At 32.4% G+C, this 20281-nt stretch overlaps 1 protein-coding gene across 5 annotated transcripts in view; it reads left to right on the top strand.

The window, feature by feature from the left end:
• TUSC3 (tumor suppressor candidate 3) overlaps positions 1-20281 on the top strand; it is a 270895-nt gene that overhangs the window by 238238 nt on the left and 12376 nt on the right. For 3 of the 5 annotated variants that reach the window (XM_063076813.1, XM_063076810.1, XM_063076809.1), the window contains 3 exons: positions 4594-4657; positions 15206-15292; positions 18857-18947. In XM_063076813.1, the coding sequence (XP_062932883.1) occupies positions 4594-4657; positions 15206-15292; positions 18857-18947 (242 nt within the window). The remainder of the gene's footprint in view (positions 1-4593; positions 4658-15205; positions 15293-18856; positions 18948-20281) is intronic. The other 2 variants (XM_063076814.1, XM_063076811.1) reach the window with 1 other exon arrangement.

Genomic DNA, 20281 nt, shown 5'->3' with positions numbered 1-20281 from the left:
CAACATGGATGGACCTTGAGAGAATTATATTAAGTGAAACAAGTCAGGCACAGAAAGAGAAATACCACATGTTCTCACTTATTGGTGGGAGCTAAAAATTAATATATAAATTCACACACACACACACACACACACACACACACAAAACCGGGGGGGGGGAGAAGATATAACAACCACAATTACTTGAAGTTGATACGACAAGCCAACAGAAAGGACATTGTTGGGGAGGTGGGGGGGAGGGAGAAGGGAGGGAGGTTTTGGTGATGGGGAGCAATAATCAGCCACAATGTATATTGAGAAAATAAAATTAAAAAAAAAAAAAACCACATTGAGATACCACCTCACTCCAGTTAGACTGGCTGTAATCAAAAAGATGGTGAATAACAAATGCTGGCGAGGGTGTGGAGAGAAGGAAACACTACTGCACTGTTGGTGGGACTGTAAATTAGTACAACCACTTTGGAAAAACAATTTGGAGGTTTCTCAAACAACTGCACATAGATCTTCCACATGATCCATCAGTCCCTCTTCTGGTTATATATCCAGAGGAATGGAAATCATCATGTCGAAGAGATACCTGCACTCCCATGTTTATTGCAGCTCTGTTTACAATAGCCAAGATATGGAACCAACCTAAATGTCCATTTGGATAAGGAAACTGTAGTATATATACACTATGGAATACTACTCTGCCATGAAAAAGAATGAAATACTCCCATTTGCAACAACATGGATGAACCTGGAGAAACTTATGTTGAGTGAAACAAGCAAAGCACAGAGGGATAAATACCTCATGGGCTCACTCATACGTGGGAGCTAAGAGAGAAAGGAAGGCAGTAAAGAAAGACCATAGTAGTGTCATGATCCAACAGAAGGAGGGAACATTCCTAGGGCAACAAATTGGAGTTGAGGAGAGAGGGGGAAAGGGAGAGTGGTTGGGGGATAATTGGGAGGGGACAAAGGGTACAAAAGTAATTTCTGGTAATGGATATGCCCCCAGTATGAATCTGGCCCCCACATCATGGGCAGGAGGGGTGACAATCAGCTTTGTATCTCATGAATATTTGTAATAAATAATAAATAAATAAATAAAATTTTTTAAAAAGAAGAAGAAAGGAAACAAACCTTCATCCTTTATTAACATATTGGGCACCTACTAATGAAAGTGACAGATTAAGAAACTGGTATGGTTTGAATGTCCCCTCCAATACTCGTGTTGAAATTTAATTGCCATTGTTGCAGTATTACGAAGTGGAACCTTTAAGAGTTGATGAGGCCATGAGGGTTCTACCCTCATAAATAGATTAATGCCATTACTGTGGGAGTGGGCTCCTGATAAAAGTTCAGCCTCGTTTCTCTCTCTCTCTCATGCAGTTGCTTTCACCTTCTGCCCTTCCACTGTGGCATGACATTCACCAGATGCCAGTGTCATGCTCACGGACTTCCCAGTCTTTAGAACCTGGAGGCGAGAAAACGAAGGACAGAGAGACAAAGATGATTCCATGGTTTTGGCCTAAACAACTGGAAAAATTAAGTTGCTGTTTTCTGAGCTAGGGGAGAATGGGAGAGAAGCAGATTCTGGGCTAGAAAGAGAAGCATATCATGAGTTTTGTTTTGGCCATTTTAAGTTTTAGACTTACAAATCAAGTCTATTAGTGAAGACTGTTAGTCTGCCAAGTGGAGATTGATGTTTATCAGACTGGACATAAATGTGAGAATTGTCAATATAGAGATGATAATTAAAACCATGAGATTGGATGCGAACACCTGGGAAGGGTAAGTATAGAGAAGAGCTTTGAGACACTCCAGAGTTTAGAGTTAAGGAGATGGGAGATAGGATGGGAACAGCCAAGGGGCCTGAAGAAGAGGAGCCAGTGACGTAGGAGAATCAGGAGTGGCATCCTGGAAGTCAAGTGAAGAAAATATTACTAAAACATGAAGGAGTGGTCAGGTGCAGCACATTTTTCAAATAGGGTAAGTCAAGTAAGATTTTGGGTTGACTAGGATTTGGCAGTGGGGAAGTCCATTAATGACCTTGACAAAAGCTGGATTGGAGAAAATCCTATTACTTAAACAAAAGAGTTTTAAACCACTCACCTAGAAAATATCTGAAGTTCTTCTCTGAATTTGTGATTCTAAATAGAGGCAAACTACCTTGCTGCTGTTGTGTAAATTTGGGCATATTGCATATAACATTGCACTGTTATATTCAGATATTTTAGTCAGTTGTATAAATGTTGGTTTTAATTACTTTAACTGTCACCATTTAATTATCTGATTGCCACAGAAAGCTTTTACAAAATGTCTTACTTAATGTTCTTCCTGTCTTTTGGTGAGTTATATGGTAGAAGGGGCTTGTACTGTATGGAAAGACCCAGGTTTCAGTCCAAACTTCAGCAGTTATTCCTTGTGCAATCTTGAGCGAGTTAGTTAAATTTCTGTAAGTCTCAGTTTCCTCATTTGGAAGATGACAGCTGACAACTATTTTATATGGTTGTTAAGAAGATACAATGAGATAACATATATGAAGCCCCTAATCAAATGTTTAGCAAATAATAAAGTAATATAGTAAATAAGAACTCAAGATCTGATATCAGCTGCATCCAATTAGAGATCCCAGAGCCTACGTATTACTAGAAAACTTATGAAAATTTCTTCACCTCTCTTAACCTCAGTTACCTCATCTATAAAATGGCGGCAATAAAAAATGCCTACCTTATAGGGCTATTCAATTTAAATTAGATATTGCCTGTAAAGCTCTTAAGTGTCTTACATAAAATAAGTGCCTGATAAATGGTATTATTATTTTTACTTGTTGTGGGTGTATGTTATTATGCTTGCTTTTGTAATTATTGGAAGAATAAAACCTTAGTCTTTGCATGTTAGTTCTTAGAGTCTTAGTGTCCAATCAGACTTGATGCCATGTATAATTTATAGTGTTTGTTCTGCTGCATGTTTTTTTCGTATTTTCCCTATTGTCGTTCATTAATTATGTTAAAAATCTTAAATGGTTAAGCAGCTGCATTATCATTTTCAAAGTTATGCTTGTCTCCATATAGGAATATCTAAATGGATAGAGTCAGAAGAAAAAAGATTTATGATAGGGTTCTTTATTTATTTTTAAATATAAATCATTTATTTTAAAGTTCAAAATGTAATCATTTTTCGTGTCCAATTCCTCTCTTACTCCATCCCCCTCCCACTTTTTCTCCTCTGGTAATCTCAGTTCTCTTCTCTCTTTTTGAAAGTTCAATGTATTATTGTGATTGTTGTATTTTTCTTTTCTTTTTTTTTTTATTATTTATTTGTTTGTTTTTTAGCTCCCACTTAAGAGTAAGGATTTAGAAGTTATAATGTGAATGAACAAGAAATGGCTAATTTTTAAGCCAGTTTGCCTGAAGCTGTGCTTACAAAACACATCTGAACAAACCTTCAGATGAGGCAGTTATGCTATGAATTACTGAGAAATTAGAGATGGAAACAAAGATGGTTTAGATAAAAAAATAAGAAACAGCCTTTACATTAGAATACTGAGACAGTATTGATGACAAAACACAGAAAACTTTTTACTTCAAAAAGACATTAGGAATCATGTAAATTAGTTCCTGATTTTATAGATGAGAGAATAGTGAATTCATGAGAGATTTGGTGACTTGTCCAGAGTTAAGGCCAGGAAGAAATAATTTTCTGACTCCTTCTTAAATACTCTTTCCATTAAAGTGCACATGCTTTCGGCCTTACTTATTGTCAGGAAAAAAAAAAGAAAGGAAAATGCTTAGAGGACCATTTTGGTTCTCTCAAAAGATACAATTAGGTACCATAAGTGGTGTAAAAATTGCGGATATTGATTTATATTGTGAGGTGTTATTTTTTTCTTCAGTATTTTTTTTTTTAATAAATGGAAAACCTAGAGAAGGACATTTGTTTAAAACAAGTGCATAGCAACTAATTTTTGTAAGAGAGATGAACAGCAGTAATACTGTGGGAATCAGTTCAGAAACAAAATGTTGTAGATGGAGATTTGTGTCGGATTTTCCATAATTACCTCGATCAACTATATATATCATTTCTCCCAAAGTATGGAAAAATTATACATTTCTCAACAAGGTAAAAACAGTTTTAATAATTATATTTTGAAAAAAATGAAATACTCTAATGATATATGTACATTTAATAAAGCTAATTTTTTATTTTAAAAACTTTGGTAATGTGGAAAGGATTGATTTGACATTTGATTAGTGATATTTGAATTAAAGGATGAAGAATCAGAAAAATTATTTGCTCTAATTTTTACTTCATGCTATCAAATACATTTTTGCAGTAACTTTTAGAATCATTATGTTGTGTTTGTGATAAGTTCTTTAATAAGTTATGTTAAGTTTGCTTCTGATTAAGTTGCTGTCTACAGTTTATAGTAATATCAACCAACGTTTTCATCTATTTTCATTTAACTAATTATTTTATTCAAAAGAATTATAAATGAGAACTTAATTAGTAGATCTTTTCATTGTTTATATTCATGACATAAAACTACAAAATAATTATGTCTTTTTTCCAAGATTGTGATTTTTGTTTCTTTGTCTTCTTTTATAGAGCTACATTCATGGGAGCAGCCAGGCCCAATTCGTGGCAGAGTCACACATTATTCTGGTTCTGAGTATCCTTTAAAATACTGATGATTGAAAAGGGCAAACCAACACTGGCAAACCAACACTGCATGCTATTAAATTGATTTTTTTTTTACAGTGATTATCAAGACTTTTAAAAGATATTAAATTTTAAACTTTATGACTAATTTTTTAATTCCTATGCTAATTTCATATTTTAGTATAATTTTGTTGTTTTTCTGAATTGTTAACAGACTATAACTTCCTTCTTTTTACTAATTATGAATTTCAAAGTATTGCTTTTACTCTGCATTAATTATCTCTGGCTATATTTTTTATGAAGTTTATACTGTTTTCTCCCTATAATGGGGAGAAAAAGTGCCCTGTCATATAAATGGCAGCATAAAAAAGGAATTATCTGAGCACTGGTTCCCTCAAATATATGATAAGTCAGAAGAGGGAGAATTAGGATAGTTAGATATCTCTTTTTGGAACATATCAGACTAAGTATTGTGAATCAGATCATAAGGTGCTGTTTATGATTTGGAGTTAAAAGGTTAAAGAAGATAGCAGGATAGGAAAGAAGTAGGATTTATGTGTATAAATGTGAATATTCTTAGAATGAAGTAGTTACCATTTGGGCAAACAGCTGTATTTTGGGGGAACATTGATGTTTGTGAGTCTTGTGAAACTGTTTGAAGTTTAAATTTATAGGGTTGTTTAAACATACTGAGTCATTATCAGAATCTAAAGTTTACCTGTAATATTATTTATACAATTTGATTACTATCTTGATTACTAAGATTCATATTCAAATGAAGTAGTCTAGACCAAATTCTCCAGAATTTTATATAACCATAGCTATAAAACTTTAAATCTATTAAAACACATCAAGAACACCTCGCAAAAGGAATGAAAAGCTGTGTTGAGACCATCATCCTATTGTGCAGCAGGAATTCTCCAAGTTTTCATTTCATGGATCATTGGCATCAAGCTGAGATTTAGGATGCAAAGACATTTCACAAGCAGTATGAAGTTTTCCATATAGACTTTAGCAGTAATACATAAAAGAATTAAAGTATTTTTCATGCCAATAGTAAATATTTGTTGCTTCATTTCTTCAGGTTTCTTATTTAGAGATATCTATTACAAAGAGAAGGAGAAAAATTCTTTTAATATACTGTACCTATGAATATTATCAGTAAAAGTTTAAAAGAAGCCATTTTATAGTAATAATGTTTTATTTGACTTCCACTTGATAGTCTAATAATATTTTTGAACTTACCACAATTTTTTAAATTTTCATGTGTATTTTTCCCTTTATGCAAAAAAGGGTAGATATTAGATCATTAGATGCTGTTGCTATATGTAATGTTTTGTTGAAAAATGTAAGAAAAAAGTCACTTGGTATTATAGATTATAGATTTAGTAAGATTTTTTTCCGTATCAGTAGAGTTTTAGTTTTTCAGTACCTTATTTAGCAAAAAAAGAACAATCCTAAGTAGTCTGTGAGAGAAAACCATATGAAAAAAGAATAAGAAACATTACAACACTTTAATATGGAGTATATGTGTGCCATCTAAGAATAACTTACGTAATGCTTTGTATTTTTCCTAGTAAAAATGCATTTTGTTTTTCATTCAGTTATACTTTTCAAAACCTGATACAAATATGAGTAAGATATTTGCTGTTTACAAGAAGGTAGAATGACAGAGAAATACTTATGTTCCAGTGTCGCAGATGCTGTAATCAATTCATGCAAAAGAAGTAGCGAGAGAGGAGCAACTCGATGCCTAGAGAAGTTGAACTTACTTTTCAGCTGGGTTTTGAAGGAGTTTCACAGACAGAGAATGAGAGAGGGAGGGTTTTCCAGTAGAAGGTACAACAGGTATAAAAGCATAAAATAGAGAATATTCTTTATTGGAGGAAAATGAGAAATTCATTAAGGCCGGAATACAAATTATGAGGAGGAGATTGTTGAAAGGATGTTTAGGCTGGAGAATGAAAACCTTGCTAAGAGATTCAAATCTTATCTGAAGGTAACAGATGTATTGCACTTGATGCCCCAATTCCATATATTTGGAATTGGCTGCCTTATTCTTTATGAAGTATTCTTAGGTTGAGTCCTGAGTGTCTTGATAATTTGGCTGTGGAAAGGGAAATAGTGGCATGTATATCTCATCCTTATTTAAGGAACAGAAAGTCAATGGAGGTTTGCTGGAGTAACAGTATTGAGGGTAAGGTAGAAAAGGGAAAGCAGAGAAATTGGGAGGCACTACCAGTTGTTCTGGCTGTAGAGGATGAACCTAAACTAAGGTAATGGATGAGTGATTCAATTGCTGTTTAAGAGGAAGAATTGCCAAACTTGATAACAGATGTCACAAGTGAGACTTAAGGAAAGGAATCAAAGGTGATTCTGAAGTTTAGATATGTGTTAGGGGATAGCTTAGTATTAACAGAATTGAGAAATACAGGAGGAAAACAATGTTTGAAGAGAAATATTTAGCCTAACAGAATTTCTAAGATTGATAAGCCTCATGTTTGATTGATGAGAAAGGGATTAATTTGTTTAAATTGCTTAAGATCATAAAGGCAATCAGTTGAAGAGTCAAGAATTTAAAACTTTTAACCCATTTTTTTTTAGTCAGTAATATTTTCCCATTAAAATCTTTGTGGTCAATAGGCAAGTAATACAGAAAATTACAAAGTAAGTACATTTGCTGTGTATTTCTGAAAGCTCATTTACTAAAAATATAGTAGATGTAGTTTCTTTAGTTATCATGTTTTTGTGTAAAAACAACCACACCCTCTAGCACTGCCCCCCAAAAAGAGTGGGGGGTATGCATATATAAATACATACATATATATCCATATACATGTGCTATATGCTGAGGTACAAAGGTTGCCAAACTGACAAGGTTCGTGATTGTGTGGCATTTACAGTCTAAATGGAGAGACAGATATACAACAAATAATTGTGCAGATAATTATTCAGTTACAATTAGGTGAATGAAGCTTTCAAATGTCCCAAATTCTGTAATACTGAGGCTTTAGGCACATGAATATTAACTAGAATATTATTAAAGTGCAAACATAGTTTTTGAAACTATAATTGCTTGAACTAACATGTGTATTAGTCTATTTCTGTTGCTTATAACAGAATACCTGAAACGGAGTAATTTGTTAAAGAACAAAATTTATTTCTTATAGTTTTGGAAACTGGGAAGTCCAAGGTCCAGGGAGCACATCTGGTGAGGGCTTTTTTATGGGTGGGAACTCTCTACAGGGTCCCATGGTGATGCAGGGTGTCACATGGCAAGAGAATCACAAGAGCTCTCTCATGTGCTCCTTATAAAGCCACCAGTCCACACCCATGATAACTCATTACTCCATGAATGAATTAATCCATTCAGTAGGGCACAGTCCTCATAATCCAATCACTTATTGAAGGCCCCACCTTTCAAATATCATAATCAGATCTTACACTCTCTTAACACTGTTACAGTGGTGATCAAGTTTCTAACACATGAACTTTTGGGGGACACATTTGACTCACAGGAATAAATATACATGAAATATATTAATTTATGAAGTGATATATAAAACACTTTATATAATTTCTCAGAACAGAACATTTGAACTGTAGTGATCAACTGTTAAGATTAAGTTAGGATATGCTTTTGGTTATAGAATTTTCTTAAAATTCAAAACCTCATACATGTCTTTTAATGCGATAACTTGAAATCTGCTTTTCTTACTAAATACACTTATAAGTAAGGTACAGTAAAAGGCATGTAATTGCAAGTAGTGATTCATTTTCATTAAAAAAGTACCTTCGTTTTATATTTAGAAAATGTTTTTAGGAATGTATGATTTCATCTTCAATATTCTGCCATCATTTCTACCAATAGGCAATTGGAGGAGCAGTGAGGTAATGTCATTTAAAACTTTATTTAAAATTCTGACCAGACCAAATTATAGTTAGTGTCTTTTGGTCATACACAGGAATGTTACTACTGAATTCACCAATATATAGTGTATATGTACCAGCGGATACAGAACCCACATGTTCTAGGTTTGGCTTTACTGTCAACTGTATAAGCTCTGATCTGCCAATATCCCTTAATTCTGCACATCCTTTAGATTCTGGGATCTCAAGAAGATGACATGAAATAAATATCAGTTGGAAGCAAAAGTTTTGATATGAAAACAAAGGTTATACTAGCAGTAATAATTTTAAAATATTTTAAAATAAAACGTATTCTTATGAAGATCATGCTGCTTTTTCTATGAGGAAAACATTTTCATTTATTATGAAAGAATATGATTTTAATCTGCATTTGCTTCCAATCTGTGATAGAGAGCAAATGTTTCTTATTTTAACGTGCTATATTCAAGGAGAAACATACTATGGAGGAAAACTAATGATGGATACAAGTTGAAGATGAATTTAGATTTAGATCCCTTTAAGTCTTTGGTAATGTACTAACATTTTCTTCACCATCTGTTTTGATTTATCTTTAAATTGACAAAATACTGATTCCCTTCCTAGGAGCAACAGTAAATTTGTCATATGTGCAGTTGAGAATGGATTATAATGTAATACAAATGTATTTGTTACTAGATCCATAGTATGTTCAGTGCCTCTGGGTATTGTATATGATTTACACAAATGGCAGCTTCTATTTTGTGTTAGATCATGTCAGTATTTTAACTTTTTAAGCAATAGGCAATGATCAACAGGATCAGCAAAGAAACTGGATTGTACATAGCTGTTGAAATATATATTGCTGTGGTATTAATACAAATATGCAAAGGAATTCATAAACTAGATCTGGTGTGTGTATATGGTGGGGGAGTGGGGGAGGCCCATCTCTTACCTCCTTTAATGGTAGGACACTTCAGTAAGGCACAGCTAGATGGCTACACCCAATAGTCTAATGGCAGAAAAGAATCTGTTGTTCCAAAGTTAGTTGGTTAGAATGCAGTGTCATAACACCAAGGTCAAGGGTTCAGATCCCTGTACTGTCCAACTGCCAAAAAACAAAACAAAAAAACGAAGTTAGACGTAGAAGGGTTTTCATTTAGTCATTCAGCCTTCCACCAGTGAAAGAAACAATAATATAAATACTGACAGATGATCATCTAGCTTTTTCCCCTATCTAAAAATTAAGATTTTTATGTTACAAATGTGAATTTTCCCCCTAAATAATAAGTATTAATTAGGCTGTTTTTAGCCAAAAATGTTTTACTTGGTGCAGTGGAACTTAAGCTAAATGAATCTCAACTCTCAAAGGCCTTAAGTTATTAAAAAGGTATCTTTAAGTAAAAGAGAGGGAGAGTAAGTATAAAGCTATTTTAGTTTAATTTATATGTCTAAATTACAGCCATCAAGTTTAAAACAGGGTCACTGCTCTTTTCTGTTAAAGCCTAGAAAGTTCACTTTTGCAAGAAACCTTCTGAGAAAGAGATCATACCTGTTTACTGACCCTACTGCTTTCTAACAAAATTTTTTACGTTGGGGTTGTGCACAACCTGTACTAGTAATTCCTTTGCTTTAAAATTCCTTCTTTGGGGTTGTATGCACAAGGGTTTATTAAATTCTTGCATTTCTTTATTTTCAAGTAAGAATAAAGCAAAATTCCTGTCATATAAAATAGTATATAGTTTTCTTTGATCCTCTGTAGCGGGGGTTGGCAAACTAGGACCAGTGCAGGCCAAATCCAGCCTACCTACTGTTTTTGTAAATAAAGTTTTACTGAAACACTGATACACCCATTCATTTATGCATTGTCTATCACTACTGTCACACTACAGCAGAAGAGTTGAGTAGTAGCAACAGACACAATATGGCTTATGTATCCAAAAATACTTACTCTCTGACCCTTCACAGAAAATGTTTGCCAACTCATGCTCTGTATGATGTGGTCAATAAAGAAATCAAAATCCACAACTTTATTATCCCAAGAACAGTTACTATTAACTTTTTATTATCTTTCTTTCACTGTAGTCATTTCTCTGCATTTGTTTTAAAAGAGATAAGGTTATGTTTTTTATATACATGTTATTTTCATTTAGTATGATGAGAAAATTATCTTGCTTTGTTGTTAGGAACTTTTTGTAAACTTCATTTTATATGGCTACTTAATCTATCACATATATTTACTGTACATTTTATTTGGACATTTATGTTTTTAGTTTTTTTACTATTATAAATTATTCTAAAATAAACATTTGGTATGTATATTAAGGCTTTTTTTTTTGTATGTTATATTTTTGCTTCATTTATTTAGGACCAGCTTTATAGGAGTAGAGTTCCTAGGCATATCCTTTCATTTACATCTAATCTTAGTCAATGATAATTGAAGATTAGAGATTTTTGACCTGCTGAAACTGCAAAATTTTATGTTAGGCTCGAAGTTTCTATTCCCTTCCTGCCTTATTAGTTTAATATAATTGAGATTTTGCATGTTATGTGCACTCTTGTATAATGTGAAAAATGCTACACTGTTACTGCATTTGCTCCCAACAGAAACAGTACATCGTAGGAATTTGATTTAAAGCAACTTAAAATGTAAAGAAGTGATGTGAAGGTAAAATCCTAATCTAGATAGACATGTTTGAAACAACAGTTTTGTGAATAATTTGCAAACTTATTTAATTGTAATATGATTATGTTTTTGGAGTAGTAAGAAATTTTGCTTTATAAAAAGATTTTATGCTTGGCATAAAGATATTTTATGCTAAAATTAAGCGATTTTTTTCCTTTACCCCACACTCATCATTTTCATCTAAGCGTATCGTTACTTCATTTCTTTTATGCTATTTTGGTTTGCACCTTTCACTGACTAGTTTTGTGACTTTGAGCAAGTTATTCAGAACTCTCTGGATTTCAGTTTCCTTACATGTAAATGGAAGATAATAATATCTACATCACAGGGTTGTAGGTAAGATAGTGAACAAAACAAAGTTCCTGCCCATTTGGGGCTAATGCTGTAGTGGCAGGGGAAAGACAATAAATGAAAACAAAGATATATAATCTAAGCTTTTTTTCAAAAACAATGTTATAGAGAAAAATAAAGCAGGATAAAGGAAATAAGAGAGATTAGAGGAGGCTTCTCTGGTAAGATGTCGTTGGAGCATAGACTTGGACACGAGGGAATGAGTTACATGGACATCTGGGGGAAGAGTGTTTCAGGCAGTGGGAACAAGTTCAAAGATCCTGAGGCAGAGGGCTGCCTGACTTGTTGGAAGAGTAGCTAAGACACTAGGACTAGGGTAAGAGCAAGCAAGGGTAGAGAAGTATATAGGCAGTGGGTCAGGGTGCAGATCATGTATGGTCTTGAGGCCATTTTGATGTCTTTCAGTTTTACTCAGGTCGTGATGGAAAACTGAGCAGAAGAATGACACTGCCTAACTTACTTTAAAACTATTAGAAGAAAAGGCTAGGGAATGTTTTGAAGACCTAGGGGTAGGGATTAATTTCATAAGCCAGAAACAACCACCAAAACTCATAAAGGAAAAGATTAATATACATTTGATCACATTAAAATTAAAGCCTTCTACATGACAAAACAATTTAAAAGACAAGACATAAAGTAGGAGAAACTGTATGCAACACTTCACTACTCGATTCATATCCAGAAAAAAATGAAGATGTCCTGTATTTATGGAAAAAGGGACAAAAGAAAATAAAACAAGCACTATATGAAAGATTAAAGAAAGAGGAATGAACATAACAAAAGATGCTTAGAGTCAAGTGGGGAGCTATTAATACTGCTCCCACTTATAAGTTTGATAAAATCAATTGTCTGGCAATAGTGTTAGTGAAATGTAAGAAAAATGGAAACTACATTGCTCATTTTAGGTAATGTTATCCCTAACAAATTTGAAAACACACATACCCAACCTCTCAAAAATTCTACCTTAGGTGTAGACCATAGAGAAAATATTGCACATGTACACTAGGAGAAGAGTGAAAAGATAGACTTTACAGGAATATTTGTAATAGCAAGCATTTGGAAATAATTTAAATGTTATCAGTAGGAAAGCAATAAAATGTGGTATACTCTTATGAAAATCTTATATATAATTTTCTATCAGCATTGTTTGAATTTGTATGAAATTCAAAAGCAATTTAAATGGGAATCATGTTGCTCCCATAGTTTTCAACATTATAAAGTAAAAATTCTGAGGGAGATTAGGAAAAATGGTATGAAAATACATTAATAGGGATATATTACACTTGGATGATAGTTAATGTCCAATAAAATATGCTTTTGACTGGTAAAATACACATCTTTCTGAGATCATGTCTATATATGTATGTGTTTATAAACACACACATATTTGTGTGTGTGTGTGTGTAGAAAGTTTGTCCCTGAGAATATTTTCAATAAATAGCTTTACTCATTAAAATTGTCAAATGTTTAATTTTGTAAACTTTATTTTCTCCTGTAATAGAGATGGTGCCATTTCCCCTACAATTTTATTAATGGAATTGAAGCTGCTTCACAGATAGAATCATAAAATGAATATATGTTTTGGTTCTAATATCTACATAAATTCATTTTTAAATGGCAATTATATTTTGAATATTTACAAAAGTATATTTTGTCATAGTTAAAATAATTTAGAATTCTGTGTGAATTATCAGTAGGTCAAATGTATGTTTAAATGTATAGATTAAAATTTATATATGAATATAAAAGTGTGTTACAAGAAAAGATTAAAGAGAAAACCTACCTATGTCCTTTTTAAGAATCCATATCAGTTACATCTGTCTGCTCCTGAAAACTGAGTTAAGCAGTAGAAATTCTCTACATATGAACAGCTTTAGTGATACAACTTAAGTCTTTTTTTCATCCTCTTATTATTAGCAATGCCCTGTGACTATGGACTTGAGGGAATTTGTGAGTAGACTGTCCAAAACACTTAAAGAATAATGAAATCCTTGAAGTCTCTACAGGCTGACTATCATGCTGATATTACGAAATAGTTGTTCTCTTATAATACCCTTTTCAGGCCATTGCTGCATGATTGAAACTCAGAAATTCAATAATTATCTAAGTATCAATGCTATTCAAACTGTGTATCATGGGTCTCTAAAAGTTTCATAGTAATATATGGTATATATGTGTGTGTATTTGGTGTGGAAGGGCAGTATTGCATAGGGCTAGTAGGGGCTTTCTCTTCTGTATACATCAAACTTCCAACCAAGGTTTTTTGGTTGGTTGGTTGGTTTTTGTTTTTGTTCTTGTTTTTTTTTTCTTTTTCTGAAAGGGTTCCAATGCTACAAATAAACAGAATAGTTTGAAAATCATTTGTATAGATGTCAGTGTAAGCATAAATGCCTAGTGAGAGAAGTCAGACATTTATTATTAATGAGAAGCTGGATAATGTGGTTATGAAAACAGACTCAAAAATAAATGTTATTATTTATTAATAATCAAAAGTTAGATAATATAGTTATAAAAACAGACTCAGAGTGGAAATATTTACTCTGCCGAATTTTCTCTGACCTCCTCCACTTAATTATAAGACATAGCCCAGCAATATCCTTTGAGCTTTTGCTCTTAGGAGTAGAAGACACTTAGAGACATCCTGCACAGGATACTTATTGATGCTTTTTGTACACATACAGCAGTAGAAATGAATATGAGGACGTTATAATAAAAATTAAGCAAATTGGGGAATTTCTGAGCTAGAATTGTTTTATTTTTCTCCTCGTTTTTTAATCCATTAGTCATTTGAGCAGTATACATAGTAAATATATTTCCAGAATTGATGCATTCCGCCTTAATGGTAGTCAATGTCAAAAATATTTTAATAACATGGCAGAAAATATTTTTACAAAGGCAAAAAGCTCCCATGATTTTCTTAATTCCTGGCATCTTGAAGTATGGCTTGAAAAACCCATCATGCTGCAGGCAAACATTAAATACAGAAGTAATTTGATGATCTCATTCTTAAAATGTCAGACAATTAGGTGACTAGCTCAGTATCCTGCTTAATTCATTAAATTGTTTTGTTATGTAATATGCTAATTTGTTGTGTACGGCTTGTAATTGGATACCCCAGAATTTCCATGTGACATGGTACCTGACCTTAATATAGATTTCTTTAACAAAAAAAATCTGTGAAACACATTAGAAAAGGAAAGCTGTGTACACACACACAGACATAGACACACTATGAAAATGAAGAAAAAGAAATGCTGAATACATTCTAGTTTTCTATGATTGCCAATGAAATGTATCACTGTGACATATGTAGTGTGTATCTTTATGTATAACGTGAAATGTTACTGGTTTTGAGAGTCCATATTATTCGTTTGTGTTATGAAAGTCCTGGAGTTTAAGAGCATTTACACACAGACTTTCGAAATCTTACAAATTAAAGTTTCAGGTTATAAGTTTTAAAAATTAAGGCATATTTACCTACACAAAGAGTAGTAATTTTATGTTATAAAGAGAATCAACTGCATTTACCTCTGTGCATTTACAGTTTAACCATTCTGAAACATTGTGTTCAGATCCAGAAAAATTAATAGATTTTATTCTCATCTATTTCTACTGTTTCCTTGACAACTGCTGTAGACGCTGCTATCACCATGGGAATGGTTCTTCTAAATGAAGCAGCAACTTCCAAAGGAGATGTTGGAAAAAGACGGAGTAAGTCTCTGTGTCAGTATTTGTATAATTTAGTTTTAGTCTTAAGATTTATTTAAATTAAATGGGAAATACGTAAAAGCCCTTTATTAACATAAACTTTTAAATAAATGTTCAGATTTGAAGAAGGTTAAGACGTTTTTTACTTTTTTTCATTTCTTGGGTGTATGTGTGCATATACTTGAAAATATATTTCTTCCAACATGGCATTGGGTGGTTTTCTGTGGAACTGCATATATAAAGGAGGGCTGTCACTCACCCTTTTCAGGTGTTTTCTTATCCATCTCTGCTGATGCCATAGTTTTTGTTGTAATATCCACCCTACAGAGAGAGACAGAAAATTTTGTGGGATTACATTGGCACGTAATATGTCCTCAATGCCGTGAGAATCAGGTATTCACTTAAGGGTTGACTCAGATGAAGACGCTTCTGCATAGGTTTTGTACACTGAAATATTATTATATTACCTACCAATTACCTCCAAATCTTCCTTTATCATCATTTAGAAGGGGACATCTCTTGATACTTTTTCCAGGGGATTTACCTTTTCCATTGATAAACCAAGATTTACAACTCCATCGAGTTCCAACATTATGTCTTTAAGCAAGTAACTATGTTTTTCTTTGGATAGACTATTCTTCTCAAACAGTTGTAGGAAAAAAAAAATGTGTTTTTCTAAAGTAACAAATTTTGGTAGTAAAAAGAGAAGAACACATGGAAAAACTCTTAAGTACTGAGGATCATAGGTTAGGAAAGGACAGAAGGCTTTAGAGGTAATGTTTCCTGCCACAGACCTTTTTATAATTAATATCAAGTTCCTATATGATTTTATGATTATACCTCCACAAACCTATAATTAAAATTTTTCTCAATATACTTTGCATTTCTGAACTCTTTTAAAACCCAGAATTTATGTACGAGGAGCATAGGGATCTGAAAAAGAATAATAATTTGTCAAGATACTTAAAAATCTAGACTTGTTTTCTTTTTGGGATTTTTAAGTAGTGTGATATGAATCATAGTGATTTCTGAATACTTAGAGGTCTTAAGTGTTAAAATGTTTGGGATATAATATACAGTTTAGATTGCCTTCTGTTTTCCCATGATGCTGTCTATACACTTGAAAGAAACTACAGAAGAAATGAGTACATTGTTTAAGCTAAGCCCTGTTGAATAGCATTTTATGATAAATCTTCTGAATGAACAATGTGATGCTCTTTTGATTGACAAATCATGCTTAATGTGATTATATATTTATCATATATATCCTGCCATAGTAAGGTAAGTAATAATAAGAAATATGTAGCAAATTTTTTAATCTCACAACATTTATGATACTGAGTTTATAAAATCACCACTTTCAACTTCCCTTTTGGTTGATGTTTTTATAACAACTCCAATTCCCACCCATTCCTAAATTTTATATTCGCGTGCATATGTGTGTATATGCATGTTGTGTATGTGAGAAAGAGAGAGCTGGGAAATATATTTTTTAATTATTCCTTTTTGATTCTGATGTGATTTCTATTTTTGATATGGTACTACAATGATTATTAAATTGCCCAGGTCAGAATGCTTCTGTCTCATTATGGCATTTTCTTCTTACAGGTGTGTTATCTCTTATGGGCTGCCATGGTTTATTTAGTAATTACTAATTCCTCACTACACTCAACCACTCTCCCTTGCCCATACATAAGTAGTTGAGTAGCATTAGTCTGTTTTACCACACAGAATCAAGTACATATATTCCTTTTACTTGATCGCTTATTTTGAGCCTCATTTCCCATTGAGCACAACCTAGTGAGGCTACTGAAAACAGCACAGGGAGTAGAAAAAGAGCTTTATTCCTCTTCTAAAAAATATTAAAGGAGATATAAAGGAAAGGAAGAAGTGTTTAATAAATACCACATTTGGAAAGGTATAAACTTAAAGCATTGTGTAAACAATTCTAGGTTTAGTAAGATTTTTGTTAGCAAAGTTGTTAATATGCTATATCTAGGGCCTGGTGTCTGTCATACTTAGGTATTCTATAATTTTTTTTGAAAAGGTGTTTTTCATTTTGTCATATTTGAAAACCCATTTCTTGCTTTATTTTCTGTCAATATTCATTTGAAGTTCAACTGCATGAATATTGTCTGAAATTAAGTGTCACAGAGGCTGCAATTGGATGCTATTAAATGCTTATGATGTTTCACAATTTGTACTCAAAATTTAGAAAATGATATTCCTGCAGAATTGAATGAAAATGGACAGATTTGTACACTATATTTAGAATAATGCTATCCCTTAACTACTCCATGATTTTCAGGATTATAATTAAACCTGGTTTCATGTATATGCTAGAAAAAAAATTTTAAATCATATATTATCACTATAGAAGCATACAGAGATTTGAATTTCCTAGTTTTCTTCTGCCTTAGTATTTTAAATCTCTTTTCTCTTTTCTTTCTTTTATAAAAATTAATTCAGATATTTGTCAGTTTTTTTTTTTTTTTAGAATCCCCTCAAACTAATGAAAGGCTATAATTATTGTGCACGTATTTTATTCTTAAAAGACATGTGGATATTTCTTAAGAGATTAAGTTCTACTTATTTATAGAACATATTTAAATAAGATTTGATTTATTTCAGTATATTTGTTTTTTTATCCTAGATATACTTAGATTTAATTAGCTCAGATCTTTAATCATTTAAATTTTATAATCATGTTTAGATTTATTTTACTAATAATAGCAATGAGTCTCATTTAATTAAATATTCGTAACATATGCAGAAGAAACCTAATATATTTTATTACTCACCTGATTTAGAGTAAAATTTTCCCAACCAAAATATAAAGGAAATGAAAAAATAAAAAAGTAATTTCCTTATTGTCAACTTTCCTGGGACAGAGTAATACTGAAAACCTAGACCATGGCACATTGTACTATAATGTATGTCCTCTGTTCCTTTGTAAAACAATCAACAGTTCTTTGACACTATTACCTGCAACTGAGGGGGGTTGCCTTCCCATTGGGTCTCACTGAGACCATATTTTCTTACTCTCTAAGCTTTTGTTCCTAGCCTTCTGTACACTAGGATGAACTATTTCTAAATAACATGCTTTTACTGAAACAGTAATGTAGCCAATAACCTAAAATTATATTTCTTTGTAAATGTCTGAAAAGAAAAAAATTATATTTAGCATTCTAATAATGCAAATATCCCTGCCAATATAGCCACTTCTTCATAATGTAAGGGCTGATAATCTTGTTTGTGGTTTATCGCTTGTTTTGTTTTGTTTCGATCCCTCTGGGGCATTTTAGTACTTGTAGGACATCTATAAGAGACGAAAACCACCAGAAGACTTAGATCAGTCAATTTTGTCGTTTTCAAACCCCAAATAGTACATTTTCATTGAGAAGAATATGGAAAATAATGAATACATTGTATTGTGGATTATCTGGTTTGTTGTACCTGTATGTGCCATGAACTATTAAATGTAAGTATACTGTAATTGAATGCATTTTAAAAATATAAACATTTGGGTTGTTATTTGCGTGTTTTCATACACTAATGGTATTTTCTGTCTCTTTCTAGTAATTTGCCTAGTGGGATTAGGCCTGGTGGTCTTCTTCTTCAGTTTTCTACTTTCAATATTTCGTTCCAAGTACCATGGCTATCCTTATAGGTAATATCTAAATACTAATGTGAATGTATTCATTTTTTAACTAATAGAATAAACAGAATTTTAGTGGTTAATGTATAATTAAGAATTAATGTAAAGTAGCTAACTCATTTGTCATGTGATTTTAAATTCAGTTAAGCAAGTTTTTGAGCACCTACCATGTGTTCAGCATAGTAGACTATAATAGAAAGATGTAAGGCATACTCATTGTTCCCAGTGTATAGTTTCATTTTAGAGATATACATACATATTATTCTATATAATATATGTACATATACATATAGCAAAATTAGTTTTAAGCTTTATGGACTTCATCCAAAGTTGTTCTTTCCTTGGTTTCATTCTTCATGATTTTTACTTCATTTGCAAGATCGTTTTCTCTTATAAACTTTGCATCATCTTTTATTTATCTATTTCTTTTTAATTGATATGTATTGTACATATTTATAGGGCACAGACTTATATTTCAGTACGTGTATACAGTGTGTAATGATCAATTCAGGGTAATTAGCATATTAATCATCACAAAAATGTATCATTTGCGGTGGGAGCATTTGAGCACATACAATAAATTGTTAGAATTCAGCTGGTTAGAGTGTGGTGCTGATAATACCAAGGGCCAGTGTTCAATCCCTGTACAGACCAGCTGCAAAAAAAAAAAAATTAAAATTGTTGTAGTGCCTAGCACTAGTGTAGACCTCTAGCACTTATTTTTCCTATCCAGCTGTGATTTTGTGTCTGTTAACCAACCTTTCTGAAAATTTTAACTTTTCCAAATAAGAAAAGCAAACTTGAAGGTAAAAATTAAATAAAATATTTTATCTGTGGTCACTAGAAGTTGCCGTAAAGAATATCTCATAAGATTTTCACAAACATATTGTCACATTTGGTGGAAAGATGTTGAAAATTCATCCTGAGACCACATTGTTATTATCAAACAAAACTTTCACTAATGCACACTACAGCGGATGTGCCAGATTATAGTTGTTCAGTTTATGAATTAGGTATATGTTCACTTCTTGAACATATTCCTCCTTCAGCTTTTCTTAAAGAAATTACTATTTCATTTTCTCTAGGGAGTCCTTATAGCTTACCCCGTGTTTTTCCTTTGAAGACTCTCTTACCTTAGATAGAACCAGTGATATGTTGATAGAAAATAAAAGCTCATCATACCTTATGTCTCTAGCACATGTAAACAGTGGAAATTTTAAGAGTGTTTTTAAATAGAGCGTGGCAACAATTTATAGCTTTATCTGGGGGACAAAACTAATGCCATAAAAGGAAGATCTGATATGGGATTATAATGGAAGAATGAGGCTCTTCCACCCATCTCTATT

Source organism: Cynocephalus volans, chromosome 13, assembly GCF_027409185.1.
Source record: "Cynocephalus volans isolate mCynVol1 chromosome 13, mCynVol1.pri, whole genome shotgun sequence".
Classification (NCBI taxonomy): domain Eukaryota; kingdom Metazoa; phylum Chordata; class Mammalia; order Dermoptera; family Cynocephalidae; genus Cynocephalus; species Cynocephalus volans.
The sequence above is the reverse complement of the archived record's forward strand: the minus strand, read 5'-3'. Positions and strand labels throughout refer to the sequence as shown.